Source organism: Lissotriton vulgaris, chromosome 1_1 (assembly GCF_964263255.1).
Source record: "Lissotriton vulgaris chromosome 1_1, aLisVul1.2, whole genome shotgun sequence".
NCBI lineage: Eukaryota > Metazoa > Chordata > Amphibia > Caudata > Salamandridae > Lissotriton > Lissotriton vulgaris.
In genome coordinates this window covers 2,092,060,420-2,092,076,828 of record NC_141685.1, presented here as the reverse complement: position 1 = coordinate 2,092,076,828, position 16,409 = coordinate 2,092,060,420, and the positions used below count along the sequence as shown (strand labels likewise).

Here is a 16,409-nt window from a genome sequence, read left to right as displayed (position 1 = left end):
CTGGCAGCTATGGATCGTGCCGCGCAGAGGATGGATGATGTTAAAATGATGCCCTCCCCTGAAAGATTTTCTGCGGACGCCCATGAAACTAGGCTTGTGGCCTCCGCTTATAGCGATATATTTTGGTAGCTAATGTATGGAATTATCCCTGACAATCCACCAGTCACAGGGCTGTTTATAACCATGCCGCCACAAGCTGAAGACACAGAAAGTAAATCTTTATTTGTCTTTCTTGTGACTGTGAATGGCGAGGAGTAAAATAGTCCCCTGTGACTGATATTTTGTCATCAGAAACTGAATCTTTCATGCATGCTCTATCACTAACTCACACCCCCTACTCCTTTATTGGAAAGGTTTTAAAGAAACATGACCTAGGTCTCGATGTACTAGCGCGTTTTGCACTCACAGGGCTTTGGTGAACAAAACTAGAGCCAATCCAAGTGCATGACCCACCCAGTGTCATTATGTACTGATAACAGGGGTCACAAATGGATTTGCACTTCGCAATGCCCGTTTTGCAACTGCTTGCGGTTTGCAAGAAAAAACGGTGTATAAACATGCCGCCCCACTTCCTTGTGACTCAGAAGGTTATATAGCAATGGTTGCTGCCCCCATTTGCAGTCACAAAGCATTGAAAGGATACCACCCGCATAATTGGTGGTATACATTTGCAAAGTGGAAGCTGTCCTTGAGAGACAGTTTCCACTTTGGGAAAGTGGCCTGAGGGCATTGAGGGAAGCATACATCAGTGCAGCCTGCTGCATGCTCCCCTGAAGTTCATTGACCTCATATATAATACTTTTGAGCCAGAGGCTTTCAGTTAGCTCTCCTTATCCTTTGGTCTGCTGTAGTGTCATTCAAACAGCCAATGCGTCCTTCTAGTTTAATGTTTTTTTTCATTTTACTATTGTTTCCCTTTGTGAGGTGGGTAGATCCCCACATTGCTGCACAGCTGCTCATGTGTATATTTGTATTTATATCTGCACATTGCCCTCTTGCCTCATTATTTTTTCTGTTGTTTTTGGAACATTTTATTACAAAAGTATACACAGGCAGCTAAATTAAAATGAATTTTAGAAATAAGTAAGTAAGCAGCATACTTTGCAACCGGTAATGATATAGGGGTTCTACAGGAGCATAATATAAGCAAAAGCACGAGCTCAGCCTCATAAGACAATATGGTAAAGAAATTAAAGATAGCAACATAAGTAAAAGAAGATAGATGGATATGGTGATTCAATCATGATTTGTTGTTGGACTTTGATATATGATGCATAGGGGTAGTATGTGATTGTAGGCTCGTTGATGGAATCTAAAGTCCCTAGGTGGACAGGAGTGGGAACTTAGTAAGTAATAAAGGGTGAGATGGCATTGCACTAGTATTTGCGTATTGTTTAGTAGATGTGGGAAAGTGCCTTATTTTAGATCGTTCCTAAATCTTGGGTATTCTAAAAAGTTGTAAATTAATCTAGGAAACATGTCTCATGGTATTAGCTGCTTGGAGTGAGAAGGGTGTCATTTCCCCTCTTGTGGAAAGGGGAGGTGTCTAGATACTGACTCTAGGTTTTGGTCAGGGACATTCATGTCTCATGTAAGCTCAGTAGGTAATTTTGTGGACTATGCCAAGCCCTTCGAAGAAAATCCTCTGAGAAACTGGGGGCTATTGGAGGTGCGACATACGTTACTAAGCTCTGTGGCTGTAAGATGTAGAAGAAGCCTTACTGCTGCCTTTTGTACACGCTGGGTTTTGTACTTGAGTAACAGAGCAAGGCCAACATACAGTCCACTGGATTCTTCTATTTCTGTCACTATGCTGGGTAATATGTGGCGATCTTAATCCTGGAAATTTATGTAAGGTTTATATTTAGTAGGGTCTTGAGGAAGAATATAAAGGTTTCTTTCCATATTGTTTTGACGTGTTAACGTGTGAGATGAATAGCTGGGTGGAGATGAGGATGGATGGAGAGAAGAGTGAGTGTGAGCGTAGCTAGGTGGGGTTGGTCTGCCCAAGGCGGCACTATTTTGGGGACGGGGCTGTCTAGACCTGGACCGTGTCATGTATGTGTATGTAACTTGCATGATCGAGGTAACTATTAGCGGCGATACTACGTGTCTCTCGGACCTCTTTCAGGTGCTCGACGTCCTTTCTCCCGAGCACCCTCCCAGGGGGGCTTTTCCCGAGCACCCTCCCAGGGGGGCGGCAATCTGAAGGATAGCCCCGGGCGCCACAAGCTCTAGCTACGCCCCTGACTAGATGTAAATGTAAATGTAAATGTACAGGAATTTATATAGCGCAAATCACCAACCGGTTTCTAAGCGCTTGCTTAGGGAACCCTTCCTGGTATTCCCCTGTGAGATAACCCCGGCAGGGTATCCGCAAGGTTAAAGCCAGGCATCCCGTCGCGAGGGGCCGTTGTGGAGATTAAGCAAGCTATTGCCCAGAGTCGCAGAGTGTGAACCCGTGAATCGAGTAGGCACCGGAGCGAGAATTGTCGAGTCCATGGACATTTTAGGACTCAAGACCCCGCCGAGCCGGGAATTGAACTCTGGTCCCGGGCTGACCTCTGCTTCCAGGTCTGCCTCCTCTAACCAGTGAGCCACACTTCTGAAGGGTGTTCAGCTGGATCCAAGGGTGGATAAAAGATCTGAAGAACCTGAAAGCAGAGGGGATAGAGTCTGGGTCACTTGCCAGTGATCAGGGAGGCAACAAGAAGATGCTAGCCGATGTCTGGTGATTTCAGCAGCAGGAGGTGAAGCTTGACTCTTCAGCCATGAGGACCAAGAGGCGTCTACGACAACCAGGAGCTGGTTTCACGTCGAATGTCGAGTGCTGCAGTGTCAGTATCTGGATTGGACCCAACAAGCCTTGGCAACAGCAACCCACTCAAAATGCAAAGATTGGCTTTGGTGCAGATCAGCATGGTCTGAGGAACTCACCCTTTGGAGGGGAGTCGGGGCATGTCTTGAGCAACAAGGAAAACTCAAGAAACAAAGGAGTTGCCTTCGTGGGGACCAGCCAGTTGTCAGACCAGAGATCGCAAAGGAGCTTCAAGAAGAATTGCCAAAAGTGGGCCCACGGAACACTCGTGGAGTGTAGGCCTACAATCTTCGGTGCAGATGATGCTCAGGGCTTGGGCTACAAGTAGCCAAATGCACAACTTTGGGAAAGCTTGGGAAGTAGGTGCACTTGTAAATATGCACAGTGCCCTGGCCTGATTTGAAGAGTTTGGCTGTTTCTGACTTCAAAAGTGCCTTTATATGCCATATATGTACAAAATACAAATTGCGATTCGGTAACACATTTATACAAACTTTGGCATGAATTTACCCTGCGAACTGCCTATTGTATTTGCGTTTCCAGTATGGGTATAACATTTGTATACCCACTGTTAAACTTACTTAGTTTTATTTTTTTAGATCGGTACTTGGATATACTGAGGTATACTAAACAGTGAGGGCATTTGCTCCATGTGATTGGGTACCTTTGGCTAAATATCACACTCATAATTCCCAAATCACCAATAGATTAAGTTTTTGATCCTGATAAATCGCCCTGATCGATAACGACAACCTTTGGCAAGAAACATGTTGACCTTTATGTACTCTACCTTATGAGCTGCATTGGATCATTACCTCCACATTCAGTCACCCACTGCTTTCAATATTAACAAGAGGACCCACATATTAAATATGTTAGTGTACCTCCTAGCTAATTTGAATTCACACTACACAAATCTACAGCTAGAGCACCTCCATTCACACTTCACATCGGTGTCTGATTCTAAAAAAACTCAGGCATAGAGCCCCTCCAGGAGCCCTTTCAGCATTGCAACACCAGCACAACAAGGAGTTGCCCAATGATGAAGCATGATACCAGGGTGTGTGGGGGCTCTTGCTTCCAAGCAAGCGCATCACCTGATCTGCTTTTCAGTTTCTCAGTGACCTTTCTCCCCAGTCCCCCTTGATGTTAGAGGAGTTGCATACCCTATTGGAATACATAAACTTTCAGTGAGCTTGTATGCTGTGCCTAGAAGCGCTCCTAGTCCCTTCTTTGTGTTTAGGCTTCTAGGCAAGCCAGGCCAACCTTCAGGTCCATCACCAGAAAGTGAAGAGACCAGGTAGTATTCCTTCACCACTGGGAGAGACTGAGTGTCAGGAAAATGCGAACCCTGGTCCTAGAGTTGCCCTTGGAGTATTCTGAGGTGCACCAGCTTCCTTTGTCATGAAGAACGTATACATTTATACATATTTTTGTAAGAAAAGGTTGCATTTATGTTCTATTAAATATCATTTTTTGACTTCTCCTTAGACACAGCCTGTGTGCAAATTGATTGTTCCTATGGCAGGTAGTAAGCAGGAGTATCAAAACAAGATCACAATGTAGTATAAGCTCTCTGTACCCGGCTGTGATCAGCCTTCCTGAAGCAGTAACCAGGGACAGACAAAAGGACAGGCCCAATTAGAACATTCCTCACTTTGAACAACAGACCTCAGTCCATTCCCTGACCCCACCATCTACCATATAACAATGCTCAGGAAGAATATTAATTAGCATTCCTTTACAAATAAGGTCCTGATTGAAGGTCTAAGGGGAGACCCGTCCCCATCCTCCTTCACTTCAACATCTGAGTCTCCACCCTGCACCACGGGAAACAAATGCAATAAATGTGCACTGCCTGGGATGGCTACTTCCACCCTTCATTTTGTGTCATGTGAATGCAGGGACCATGCACAGTGGATCCCATTTATCTCAGCACTCAGACTCTCACCACACACAGAGTTCTACTAAGATTAATCGTTCAGACTTATTGCACACACATGCACGTGATATGCACATGGAATGTCAGCACAAGGATCTCCGCTGAACTTTACATGAATGGGAGCAGCAGACAAGACTCTGATGCAGAGTAAAAGGTCTAGTCATACAAAATAATTCACAAAAACTTGTTACGCTACCACAACCATTTTATGTGAGTCACTCATGGTACGGACAGTAGTCCTATACCAACTATGATAGCAAACTTTGGTTATCCATCCAGGTCACAGAATAGCTTCTGAACTGCACTTTACAAGGAACATGCCTAAGCCTATTTGCACGCTTAAGATCAACTTGATGCTAGGGCCAAACGAAAAGCTCAAGATTCCACTCGCTCCTGTAAGTGGGCACTCAATCAATCAATCAATCAAGATATTTGTATAGCGCGCTACTCACCCGCAGGGTCTCAAGGCGCTTGGGGGAGGGGGTCCGCTACTGCTCGAACAGCCAGGTCTTGAGTTGCTTCCTGAAGGAGAGGTGGTCTTGGGTCAGACAGAGGTGGATGGGGAGGGAGTTCCAAGTCTTGGCTGCCATGTAGGAGAAGGATCTTCCTCCTGTGCTGGCTCTTCGGATGCGTGGAACGGCGGCAAGGGCGTGGCTGGTCGATCGTAGCTGGCGGGTGGGAATGTAGAAGGTCAGGCGGTCGTTGAGGTACCCGGGGCCCAGGTCGTGGAGGGCCAGGTGTCCGGAGATGGGCTAAGGGCACGGTTACATGCCCTTGAGTATACAGGGGGCAGTAAAAGGCCAGAATAGTGATGCCGTACAGTATTGACTTGGTTTCTGTTTGCATGTCATGAAGTCTTATCTTGTTTATGGATCGCACCGCGGGTCTATGTTTTTGAGAGTTGACAATAACTCTGGGAGGCAGATTCCAGGCATTAAAAGGAGTAAAAGGCCAGGGTTAGATGTTTTGTGGAAGATGGAGGTGTGACACCAAAGTGTTCGTATGTGTTAGGGACAACATTCTAGGACAATTCGAGTCTTGGTGACGGTACCACGAAATTACTTCAGTTTAGGAAATTATTAAAAACAGTCCTGTCAGAAGAGCATTCAGTCATGAATCTGTTGCAAAAAGACTCTGTCATCCCCTTAATAGGACCTCTCCTACCGATTCCAACTATGTGGGAAAACAATCAGTCAAGCCCATCTTCCCCTCCTACCACTCCTTCAGTGGTTAGAACCCTGTCCTGCTAAGAGGTGGGGAGGTACTCACAGCATGGATGGTTGTCTTCTTTGCCAAACAATATTGCCAAACTCATGGAATAAGTTAGCTGAAACAGCCGGGAAGTGCATAATGTACTTTACATAATCCTGAATTAAATAGATTGGTTCGGTACGGAGATACAACATTAATTAGGAATTCTGTATTTCTTGTGGTGAATTATTTCCAATTGTCAGCCAACAAGAAGCACTTGTACATTGATCTGGCCTATTGACATACAAACAAATGTCCTGCCTACTTTATTTTGACATTTCATAATCAACATTTTAAATTGTGCTGAAATAATAGATGTTCGTGGTATAAAAAACAGTATACATGCACTGAGGGCTTACCTTTTTCGTGGGCACTTTTATTTTAAGGAATTCTGCTTCTCGACTAAGCACATGCCAAGGTGCGTGAATTCTGACGAAGCTGCATCCTTGAGACTTGATCTAAAAAGTAATTAATATGGTATGTCAAAATTACGGTTGCCCAACTACATATATTTATTTAAAAAAATAAAGATCTAACACACATTAGGTATCATTTATTAAGTAAAAGCAATAGGTTGTGCCTAAGCATGCAGGTGATCAGGTCATATTTTATTTTAAGCATATGCCATAACAAAAACTAAATGTTGCTGTCTAAATGTGGTGAACACCGGTGCACTAAAAAAATGTAAATGAAAAGAAATAACCATTGATTATAATATAGATGACAATCATGGGTGGACAAGTACCAAAACTATTTTATATGTTAATGTACATCACAGGAAAATAGGATTCTTGTTGTAAATAGTTTAGGTAGGCAGCAGGACAGGTCTTCAAGTTATTAAGATAGACTTATTAAGTTACACAGCAGAATAGTAAACCTCACAGCTGACCAGACCATCAACTACCAAGGCTGGAATCCTCACATACCAGATAGAACACTCTCAGGTACTATGGGAGATTGGTAGGATAGAAACAATAAGGAAGGACTTCTGACACCAAGTAGCCATATTGAAATAAGTATAAATATACAATAATTCTGAATGGTGCACTGGCTTAGAAATATTGTAACCTGAGCACATTGTTCAAACACAATTATTGGGAAAGTAAAGCATTGGCTTATTTGCATTGGTATTTGTTAAAGGTAGATGTGCACATGTTACAGGCAAAATGTCAATACATTGGCAGTCCATACTTCAGTGCAGCACCCCAAGTGCAACATGTGTCAAAAACACACTGTTCTTCTGGAACCAAGCTACGCCTAACTAAGGAGTGCCAGGCATGGCAAAACAGGTCTTCCGTTGCTTGTGTTCCAAATAAGGAACAACCTGGCCTGGCAGGTTCGTCTGACTGGAAGGTCAAAACTGATTTGTATATGGCTGTGTCTAAACTGAGGTGGCACGGTTTGAGAAATAACAATGGTCTGTGATGTGGCCTGAGTGATTACCAGTGGCTGAGATTAATTCAAACATTACATCCATCACTTTTTTGTATACCTCAGTGACTGAACTCTCTGTGGCACTACCAAAAGAGACATGCAAAACTAGGGCTAATCGGGTTCTCCCTCGCACAGCTGATCGTTGGCCCATGGGCACATTCAGCAGAAAACACGAGATGCCAATGGAGGAGGACATTTCTCTCTTGTTTTCCTTTGGCCCAATTGGACTGTTTCTCATTGGGAAAGCTGTGTTCTGCTCCTTGTGGCATCCGCTAGCCATCAAGAGCACTTCTTTCAGGCTTTGTGGTCTCTACAATTTTGCCAATTTTTTAGCAATCCATTTTGCTTTAGACTTCTACCTCCTGGCAGAGGAGCGGTCTACTGTCTAAGTGCCTAGCAGTTCTTCTGAGCTCAGGTCTTCCACAGCAGTAGCCCAGTGCCCACAAGGCAGCAAGCCCTTCCTGCCTACTGGAGGTCACACAGCCTCCTTTGGCTACTTGGAGGGCATCTGGGCAAGTCGAAGCCAGGGGCCCCCTCCTTATGGAGGTCGCACTGCTGCACAACCACTCTATAGAAGAACAAGGAGAGCACTCCAGGCTTCCCCCAGCAGGTCCATCACTCTATCGACACCCAAAGGATATGATGGGGTAGCATCAGTGGCCCTAGAGAAATGAATCATAGTCACTAGGGGCCAACTTAAATTAGAGGTCCTTGAGTCCATCTTTACAGGGCAGGTCAGGTGTCATCTGTTATGTTATGTTAATGGCCCTTATATAGCACACAAATATCACTTGTCTCTTGGCACTTACCTGAAGGCTATAATAACCTTTTACTCCTAAATTTGTTTAAATGGGAACGTTTTCAAACTTTTCTGGAAGAGAAGGATGGCAGGGTCTTTCCTCAAACTCTCCTCCAATCCATTCCATACCTGAGGTATCAAGACTGAAAATGCCCTGCCAGCCATGGTTGCTATACTAAAGTGTGGGCAGGTCAGCAGGTTCTCCTCAGAAGGCATCGATCAGGAACGTAGTGCCTTAAACTGGCTCAGTGCCATACGGTGCCTTGAGTGTAATATACAAGCCCTAGAACATGACAACCAATGACGTCTTGCTGAACTTTTGTTCTGACCTACCTGGAATTTCCTGTCACAGCCTACTTCTTGCGGAACCCGCTCCGCGGGTCCCGCTGCGTCAGGAGTGCCGCCTGCTGCTTCACTAAGGGGACAACGAGGGAAGTTGAATTGCCGGGGCTGCGAGCGTGTGCGCACGCTCTACTGGGACTGCATATCCCAGGAGCGACCGCCTGCCTGACTAGCCACACCTGGGCCGCTCTCCCCGACCCCTCCCACCCCTTCACCGAGCCTTCATCTACTGTGCTCGCAGAGCTTGCGAGCGGGACGCCTTGCTGAACCTTTGTTCTGACCTACCTGGAATTTCCTGTCACAGCCTACTTCTTGCGGAACCCGCTCCGCGGGTCCCGCTGCGTCAGGAGTGCCGCCTGCTGCTTCCCTAAGGGGACAACGAGGGAAGTTGAATTGCCGGGGCTGCGAGCGTGTGCGCGCGCTCTACTGGGACTGCATATCCCAGGAGCGACCGCCTGCCTGACTAGCCACACCTGGGCCGCTCTCCCCGACCCCTCCCACCCCTTCACCGAGCCTTCATCTACTGTGCTCGCAGAGCTTGCGAGCGGGACGCCTTGCTGAACCTTTGTTCTGACCTACCTGGAATTTCCTGTCACAGCCTACTTCTTGCGGAACCCACTCCGCGGGTCCCGCTGCGTCAGGAGTGCCGCCTGCTGCTTCACTAAGGGGACAACGAGGGAAGTTGAATTGCCGGGGCTGCGAGCGTGTGCGCGCGCTCTACTGGGACTGCATATCCCAGGAGCGACCGCCTGCCTGACTAGCCACACCTGGGCCGCTCTCCCCGACCCCTCCCACCCCTTCACCGAGCCTTCATCTACTGTGCTCGCAGAGCTTGCGAGCGGGACGCCTTGCTGAACCTTTGTTCTGACCTACCTGGAATTTCCTGTCACAGCCTACTTCTTGCGGAACCCGCTCCGCGGGTCCCGCTGCGACAGGGGTGCCGCCTGCTGCTTCACTAAGGGGACAACGAGGGAAGTTGAATTGCCGGGGCTGCGAGCGTGTGCGCGCGCTCTACTGGGACTGCATATCCCAGGAGCGACCGCCTGCCTGACTAGCCACACCTGGGCCGCTCTCCCCGACCCCTCCCACCTCTTAACCTACGTTGTACTATACTATATTAAGCTCCTTGAACCCCCGCTGCGCGGGAGCGAGCGGGAGCGACCGGGAGAAGCCCGGGACAAGGGCGGGACCGTCTGTGGCCGTCCGGGGCCGGAGGAGGCCGGGCTGGGCCCTACCATTAACATTTTCTTCCTGACCACCTATTCATGAACCTTATTAATTGGTAAAATTTTATATTGTGACTGCTCGTGTCTAAAGTGTTGTTAAAATATTGTGGCCTGAGTGGCATTGCTGATTAAGTATTAAGGTTGGTCATAGTATTGCTAGTTGTATATTTTTAAAAGGAATAACAAAAATGCCCCTAAGGTCTGGTAAGGAGAGGCAAGTTCAGGTCTCAACCTCTAATGGTACTTTTACTGGTACAATTGATCAGTTTTTTAAGCGTTCTACTGCTATATTAGAGAAGGAGATCGCCCTGGTTGAAAAACGCCTCTCGCTTGATATTATTACTGGTAAGCGGTCTTCACTAGGTAAAATTAATGAGGCTGTCTCCCCTGTCCCACTTTCGACGTTGAATTCGGATAGTAATGCCGAAGTATTATTGGTAACTGCTCCTGAGATCCATACAGTTGAACTAGTGGATTCTTACCAGGAAAGTGCTTTTAATACCGCACATGATAATTTGGAAAATAGCGGGACTATTTGTTTAGATCAGTCCAGGGATAATACTGGTCTTTCAGACTCACCAAACCTCAACATTAGTACTGAACTATTGGATTCCCCCTCTCTTCCACAACAAACACCCACTCACAATCCTGGGAAACGCAAGAGGGTAGACTCACCGGTCATAGAGGAACAAACTGAGGGGTTGGGTAATGCCTCATCTTCCCCCCCACAGCTACCCAATATTAACTCTACTGTCCAGCAAGGGGGAGGTGAGACTATGATTAGCATTACAGAAGAGATATTTTTGGCTAAAATTGAGTTGCTATTCAAATCTTTACTCCTACCTCTTTTTGAAAGGACAAGGTTATTAAATACAAAAATGGATTCCATAGATTCGCTAGTGAAGGACAATATAGCGACTTCTGACAGAATCCTCGCCAGTTTAGCAACTGCCGGTTTGACCACTCCTGTCCCGACTATTTTGAAGCCCAACATTATGACGAATGATAAAGCGGGGGTTAATAATTTACAAGTGGGACCCTCTATATCCAAGGCCCCGCAAGTAAAAACTGTACCCGATCCTAAGAAAGTAGCTTCTACAGAGAACCGTGCAAGGCTAAAGCCTGTTAAAAACCAGCAGGTTCCGAAAAATTCAACTTCTGTTAGGAGCAAAAATATTAGTCATCAGCCCATCGCCAAACCCATCCCAAAGAAACAGTGTGTGAACCTCCCACCGGAGTCAGTACCCTATACAATTGTTTTAACTGGCGTGGCCCCGCTTGTAGATGGCAAGAGAGAAACTCACAAGGATCTCTACAATAAGGTTACATTCTGGCTTAATAAAAACCGGCCACTACCTCCTAATCTAAATCCTGAAATACTTAATGTAAGGAGGGTGGATTGGATTGGCTATGGTAAGAAAGATCTTGAGGGGGATTGTGTGGTGGTTAGCTTCAGAGAGCCCTGGGTTGCTGAATACATTTGCAGGGAACCAAGATTCGGTAGAGTTGGGGATGTACAAACTCTACTACTGCATTATTTTTATCCAGCTCTATATACTAACAGATCCCACACCCCGTTTCATCATTCCAGAAGGGACAGGACCAGAGGGAGATTCAATTTTGACACTCCACTTTATCCAATGTTCTATCCCCACCTTGCGAACCGGTTTGCTCCCCTTTCCGGACTGGAGGGTGTGGATTGACATGATATAGTACAATCGATTAATGGGTGTTCTAGTGCTGTAGTAACGTGTTCTTTAAATAATGTGTGTGTCCCTGGGGCAGAGACCGTCCCTGTGTTTAGCGTTAATCCACAGAGGGTGGAAACAAGGGAAACACTCTTGTCAGGTACCCCTAGACAGACGATCACTAAGGCTGTCGTTAACCCAACCATTAAGATGGTAGAGAAAACAATTCACACCCTCGCAGTCATGTCTTGGAATATAGCGGGCTTAAAGGGGAAAGTGTCAGAGGCTGATTGGGGCTCCTTTGTGGACCTACATGATGTTATTATCCTGCAGGAAAGCTGGTCAACCGATGCTATCTATCGGGTCGGTTATCTTAATTACCACAAACCAGCTTGTAAGGGACCGAAGGGTCGCCCCTCAGGAGGCCTAGTTATTTGGATTAGACAATAATTAGCCATTACCATCACGGAACTCCCTACTCTGAGCAATGATATCCAAGCGTTGAAATTAACCGGTAAAAATAACCAGGACTTTTTTCTGTTTAACATATATGCTAGAGGGTCACCAGGTGGGAAGCCTGCGGGAGTGGTAGCTGAACTTGACTCCCTACTGAATAACATTAGCAGTGACAAATGTGTTATGGTGGCAGGCGATTTCAACTGCTGCTTTGAACCGTTTCCTAACCTTGATAGTGGGGGATACGGGGACATTGATCAGATTTGGAATATTCCTCCTTTGTCTATCCCTCCAATCAAAAAAGTAACGGAGGCAGCCATGCAGTGGTTGGGTCTTTGCCTGGAATGGGACTTGCGTGCAGCGAATGGTAGGACCAAATCAGACCAGATGGGAAAAGTTACATTCGATAACTCCCTTAACTCGAGCCGCATTGACTATTTTTTGATAAAGATAGAGTTTTGGAAAATACTGGTGGACATGGAAATAGTCACTAGATCTGAGAGTGATCATAATCCCTTGTTAATAAAACTATCTGTGGATGAGGGTCTTCATATGAACCCTGCAACTAATATTGACACAGCAGATGCTGGTCTCACAAATGACTGTAGAAGGGTAAGATGGGCTGGGCTCCAAGACAATACTGCCATTATTAGCAGGATTGCCATGGAGGTCCTAGCGGCTACAAGACAGATGGTACCCATAATTGAGGCTGGAACTCCACTCGATCAGATTGGGACAATTCATGAGTCTCTTTTTAGTAAATTAAAATCTTTTTTTATCAAACCTGTGAAAGAAGGAAAAAATGTCCCACCAGAATCTAGGTTGAAATGGTATGATAAGACATGTAGTATTGCTCACAGCTCTCTGTTAAAGGCCATTAAATCCAAATCATGCCCGGATATAAGGATAGCCAGGGTGAACTATAAGAAAGCACTAAAAGAGGCAAAAATCAAATGGGATGACCAGCGTTGGTTAGATTTATACCAGGCAAGTACCTCATCTAACCAACAGAAATTTTGGGAGGTTGTGAAATGGGGTGGGGCGGGAGAATTACATATTCCAGTAAACCATGTTTCGGCAGAGCAATGGGTCAAGCACTACGAGGCACAGTTCAGCCACACGGAACGGATCTCCCTTACTACCATTAGGGAAGATGCCAGTGTGCAGTCTGAGGTGGCCTCACTTGATCACGTTGTTTTTACTGAAACTGAAGCTATTTCTGCTCTTAAACAAGTGCAGAATGGCAAAGCCCCTGGCATGGACTGCATCCCTGCGGACCTCTTCAAATATGATCAAACACACTGGGTCCCGTATATATTAATTTTAGCAAATGCTATAGCTAGAGGGACCAGGATCCCAAATTCCTGGAAAGGGGCCGAAATTTTGCCAGTGCACAAAAAAGGGGATAGATCTGATGCGGGAAACTATCGCCCCATCAGCCTCATCGACGCCCTACAAAAAGTAATAGCTAGAATGCTGTTAGGGAAAATCCATTCGTGGATGACAGAAGTAGATATTCTGTCTCCAATGCAGGCGGGTTTTAGAGCACACATTAGCACAGTTGATCAGATATTAAGATTCGTCATGATTTATTGGAAAACTGTGCTTTTGAGAGACGGGAAGATCTTCGCTGCATTTGTGGATCTCAAATCAGCGTTTGATCTGGTCCCCAGAGGGAAGATGTGGGCAGCACTGAGAAGGATGGGGGTCCCTAGTGCACTATTAGAACTTACCATTAGGATGCACGAGGGTAACTTTGCAAGAGTCAGATGGGGTCGCCAGGGCCAGGTTACCGAATCCTTCCCCGTAACTCGCGGTGTGAGGCAGGGTTGTGTCCTGGCCCCCACCCTATTTGTACTCTTCATTAACCAGGTGGTAAAGTTCCTCTCAGACACCCCCACCGATGCTCCTTCATTGGGCGGGTCCAAATTCCCTCTTTTAATTTTTGCAGACGATACCCTCATATTGGCCAAGACGCAGAAGGGTTTACAGGTAGCAATAAACAAATTCATGGACTTTTGTACTATGAATGATCTTGAGATCAATATTAATAAAACCAAGTTCATGGTCCTAACTAAGAAAAAGCCACTGAGGGGACATGTTTTAATGAATGGGTCTAGACTGGAGCAGGTTGATGTAATGACTTATCTTGGTGTTACTTTGGATTATAGGCTACAATGGAAAGATCAAGTAGCGGCGCTTTGTTTGAAATTTGCCCGCCTGACTGGTTGTCTAGTTAAAGAGCAGCGGTGTTCCTTGACTAAAAGAGTACTGCCTGCACTTAAAATTTATAGTGCTAAAATCAGTTCAGCCATATTATATGGGGCCGATATTTGGGGATGTGTGGACCTGTCTGTCTTGGATAGGATACAGAATAAATTCCTCCGAAACCTAGTTAGTCTCCCCCCCTCAACACCAGTTCTTCCACTCCTGATGGACATGGGCATGCATACCATTAAACACCAGGCCCTCTATAGGATGGTGGCGTTATGGAGACGTATATGGTCCACCCCGGAGTTGGCCATGTTTGCCCGTGAATTACAGGATGTGAGAACGCAACAAGGGGCAGGTGGCATACCTTGGCTAAAGCTAATTAAGAACACTCTAACTGAAATGGGTCTCCCCTTGCTTTGGTCGGAGCCGGGATCTCAAACCTTCCCTACTAAGAATGAATTCAAACTTCTCTTCTGGTCCATGGTAAAAACGGAACATGTGGCACTTTCTGAGAAAATGAATTTAACAGGCCAGTTCTTGCTCCACAAAGTAGTACCTAATAAAGAAGTATATTGGGATGTTATCCTTAAAACATTAGATAGGAAACTATACCATCAGTTCCGTGTAGGTACACTGCCACTGAGGGCTTTTACTAGCGGCTGGCAGAGGTTAGAGTCAAGTTTCTGTCCCTGTTGTACTGGTTGTAAGGAAACAGTTGGCCACTTTTTATTTGTCTGTTCTGCTTACTGTGAACCACGTAATAAGTGGCTGAAACCTATATGTACTAGACTTAACACCCGAGTGAGTAGTAAAGCACTGTATATCCTGAGAACCAACACATCTGAATGGCTAACCATAGGATTGGCCAAATTCCTTGGGTGGGCTTGGTTGATAAGGATTAAATCAATCAGTCAGCTCATAGTATCTTGACCTAAATAACCTGTGTACTGTGTTACCCCACTGGTTTTCCTGGCCTATGATTTTATCAGTATTGATGATCTGCTATTTTTTATATGCTCAAATGTTTTAAAACTCCCCTTGACGTCTTCATAAGTATGTTTAATTGAGATTTTTAACCAGATCTGTCTTGTCTTCACCTCAATTGCCTTGTTTCTTCTTGATTTGGTTAGTATATGTATTTAAATATTTATGATCTTATGACTTCGTTGTACTAATTGTATTTAAAGTAATTTTGTGTATATGTGTGTCTTTTATGATGAAAAATCGAAATAAAGACGTTAAAAACTGAAAACTGAAAATATTGCAGCAGCGGAGTGGTAGGCGTCCATTTTCATAGCTTAAGTAAAAATCTTGCTGCATCATTCATTCTCACCTGTGCGTTCCCAGCAACTGCTTGGATAGGCCCATGTTGAGGACATTTCAATAGTCCAACCATGACAATGTCATTGCCGACACCATTATCGCAAAGTTGAAAAAGAAAGAATTGGAATTTGTTTACCGAGTTGTCTCAAGAGATTTTATGCCAGAGTCACATCCCCGAGGTCTAGTTTGTTCTCAAAAGTGTCTTCCTTGTGCAGTGTTCTTTAAGTGAGGAGGGAAGGCTTCAGAAGATATGCACTTCTATCAAAACATAGGGTGACATCACACCACATTTGCCCCAACTCTCTTGCTCAGCATTCTGCAAAGTTCCAAAATGGCACCTTCAAGTGACCTGTTGAAAGTCTGTCTCAGAGTGCCCAAGTCCTGAGCCAAATTGACAAAGCTGTCTCATCCTTTCCTTCTAAAACCTCATAGGTGAGCCTCTCGAAATATATGACGTTACAACGCATACATTTAGAACGCGTGCCTTTACAAAGCAGTTTTTACACTGCAACATCCCTTACAATGCATACATTTACATCTCATGCCATTACAACAAATTGTTTAAAACTACATTTACAACGCATACCATTACATTGCATTTAAGGTAAGTGTTGGATAGTGTAGGGGTGAAAATTACTATTCTAATTCCAGGGGGTGCAACAGTAGGGTAAGTGTTGGATAGTGTAGGGATAAAAATTACTATTCTAACTCCAGGGATGCAACAGTAGGTTAAGTGTTGGATAGTGAAGTGGTAGAAATTACTATTCTAACTCCAGGGGATGTAACAGTAGAGTAAGTGTTGGATAGTGTAGGGGTACTAAGCATTGTAATGGTATGCGATGTAATAAGATGCAATGTAATGCCTGTAATAAGATGCAATGTAATGCCTGTATTGTAGTGTCACGCGTTGTAGTGA

General features: G+C 45.2%; 1 protein-coding gene across 1 annotated transcript in view; it reads right to left on the bottom strand.

Annotated features, from left to right (window-relative positions):
* Window positions 1-16,409, bottom strand: part of ANO2 (anoctamin 2) — a 1,660,301-nt gene that overhangs the window by 1,025,962 nt on the left and 617,930 nt on the right. Inside the window, exon 4 of the mRNA XM_086939055.1 lies at window positions 6,371-6,469. Coding sequence (XP_086795181.1) covers window positions 6,371-6,469 — 99 coding nt within the window. The remainder of the gene's footprint in view (window positions 1-6,370; window positions 6,470-16,409) is intronic.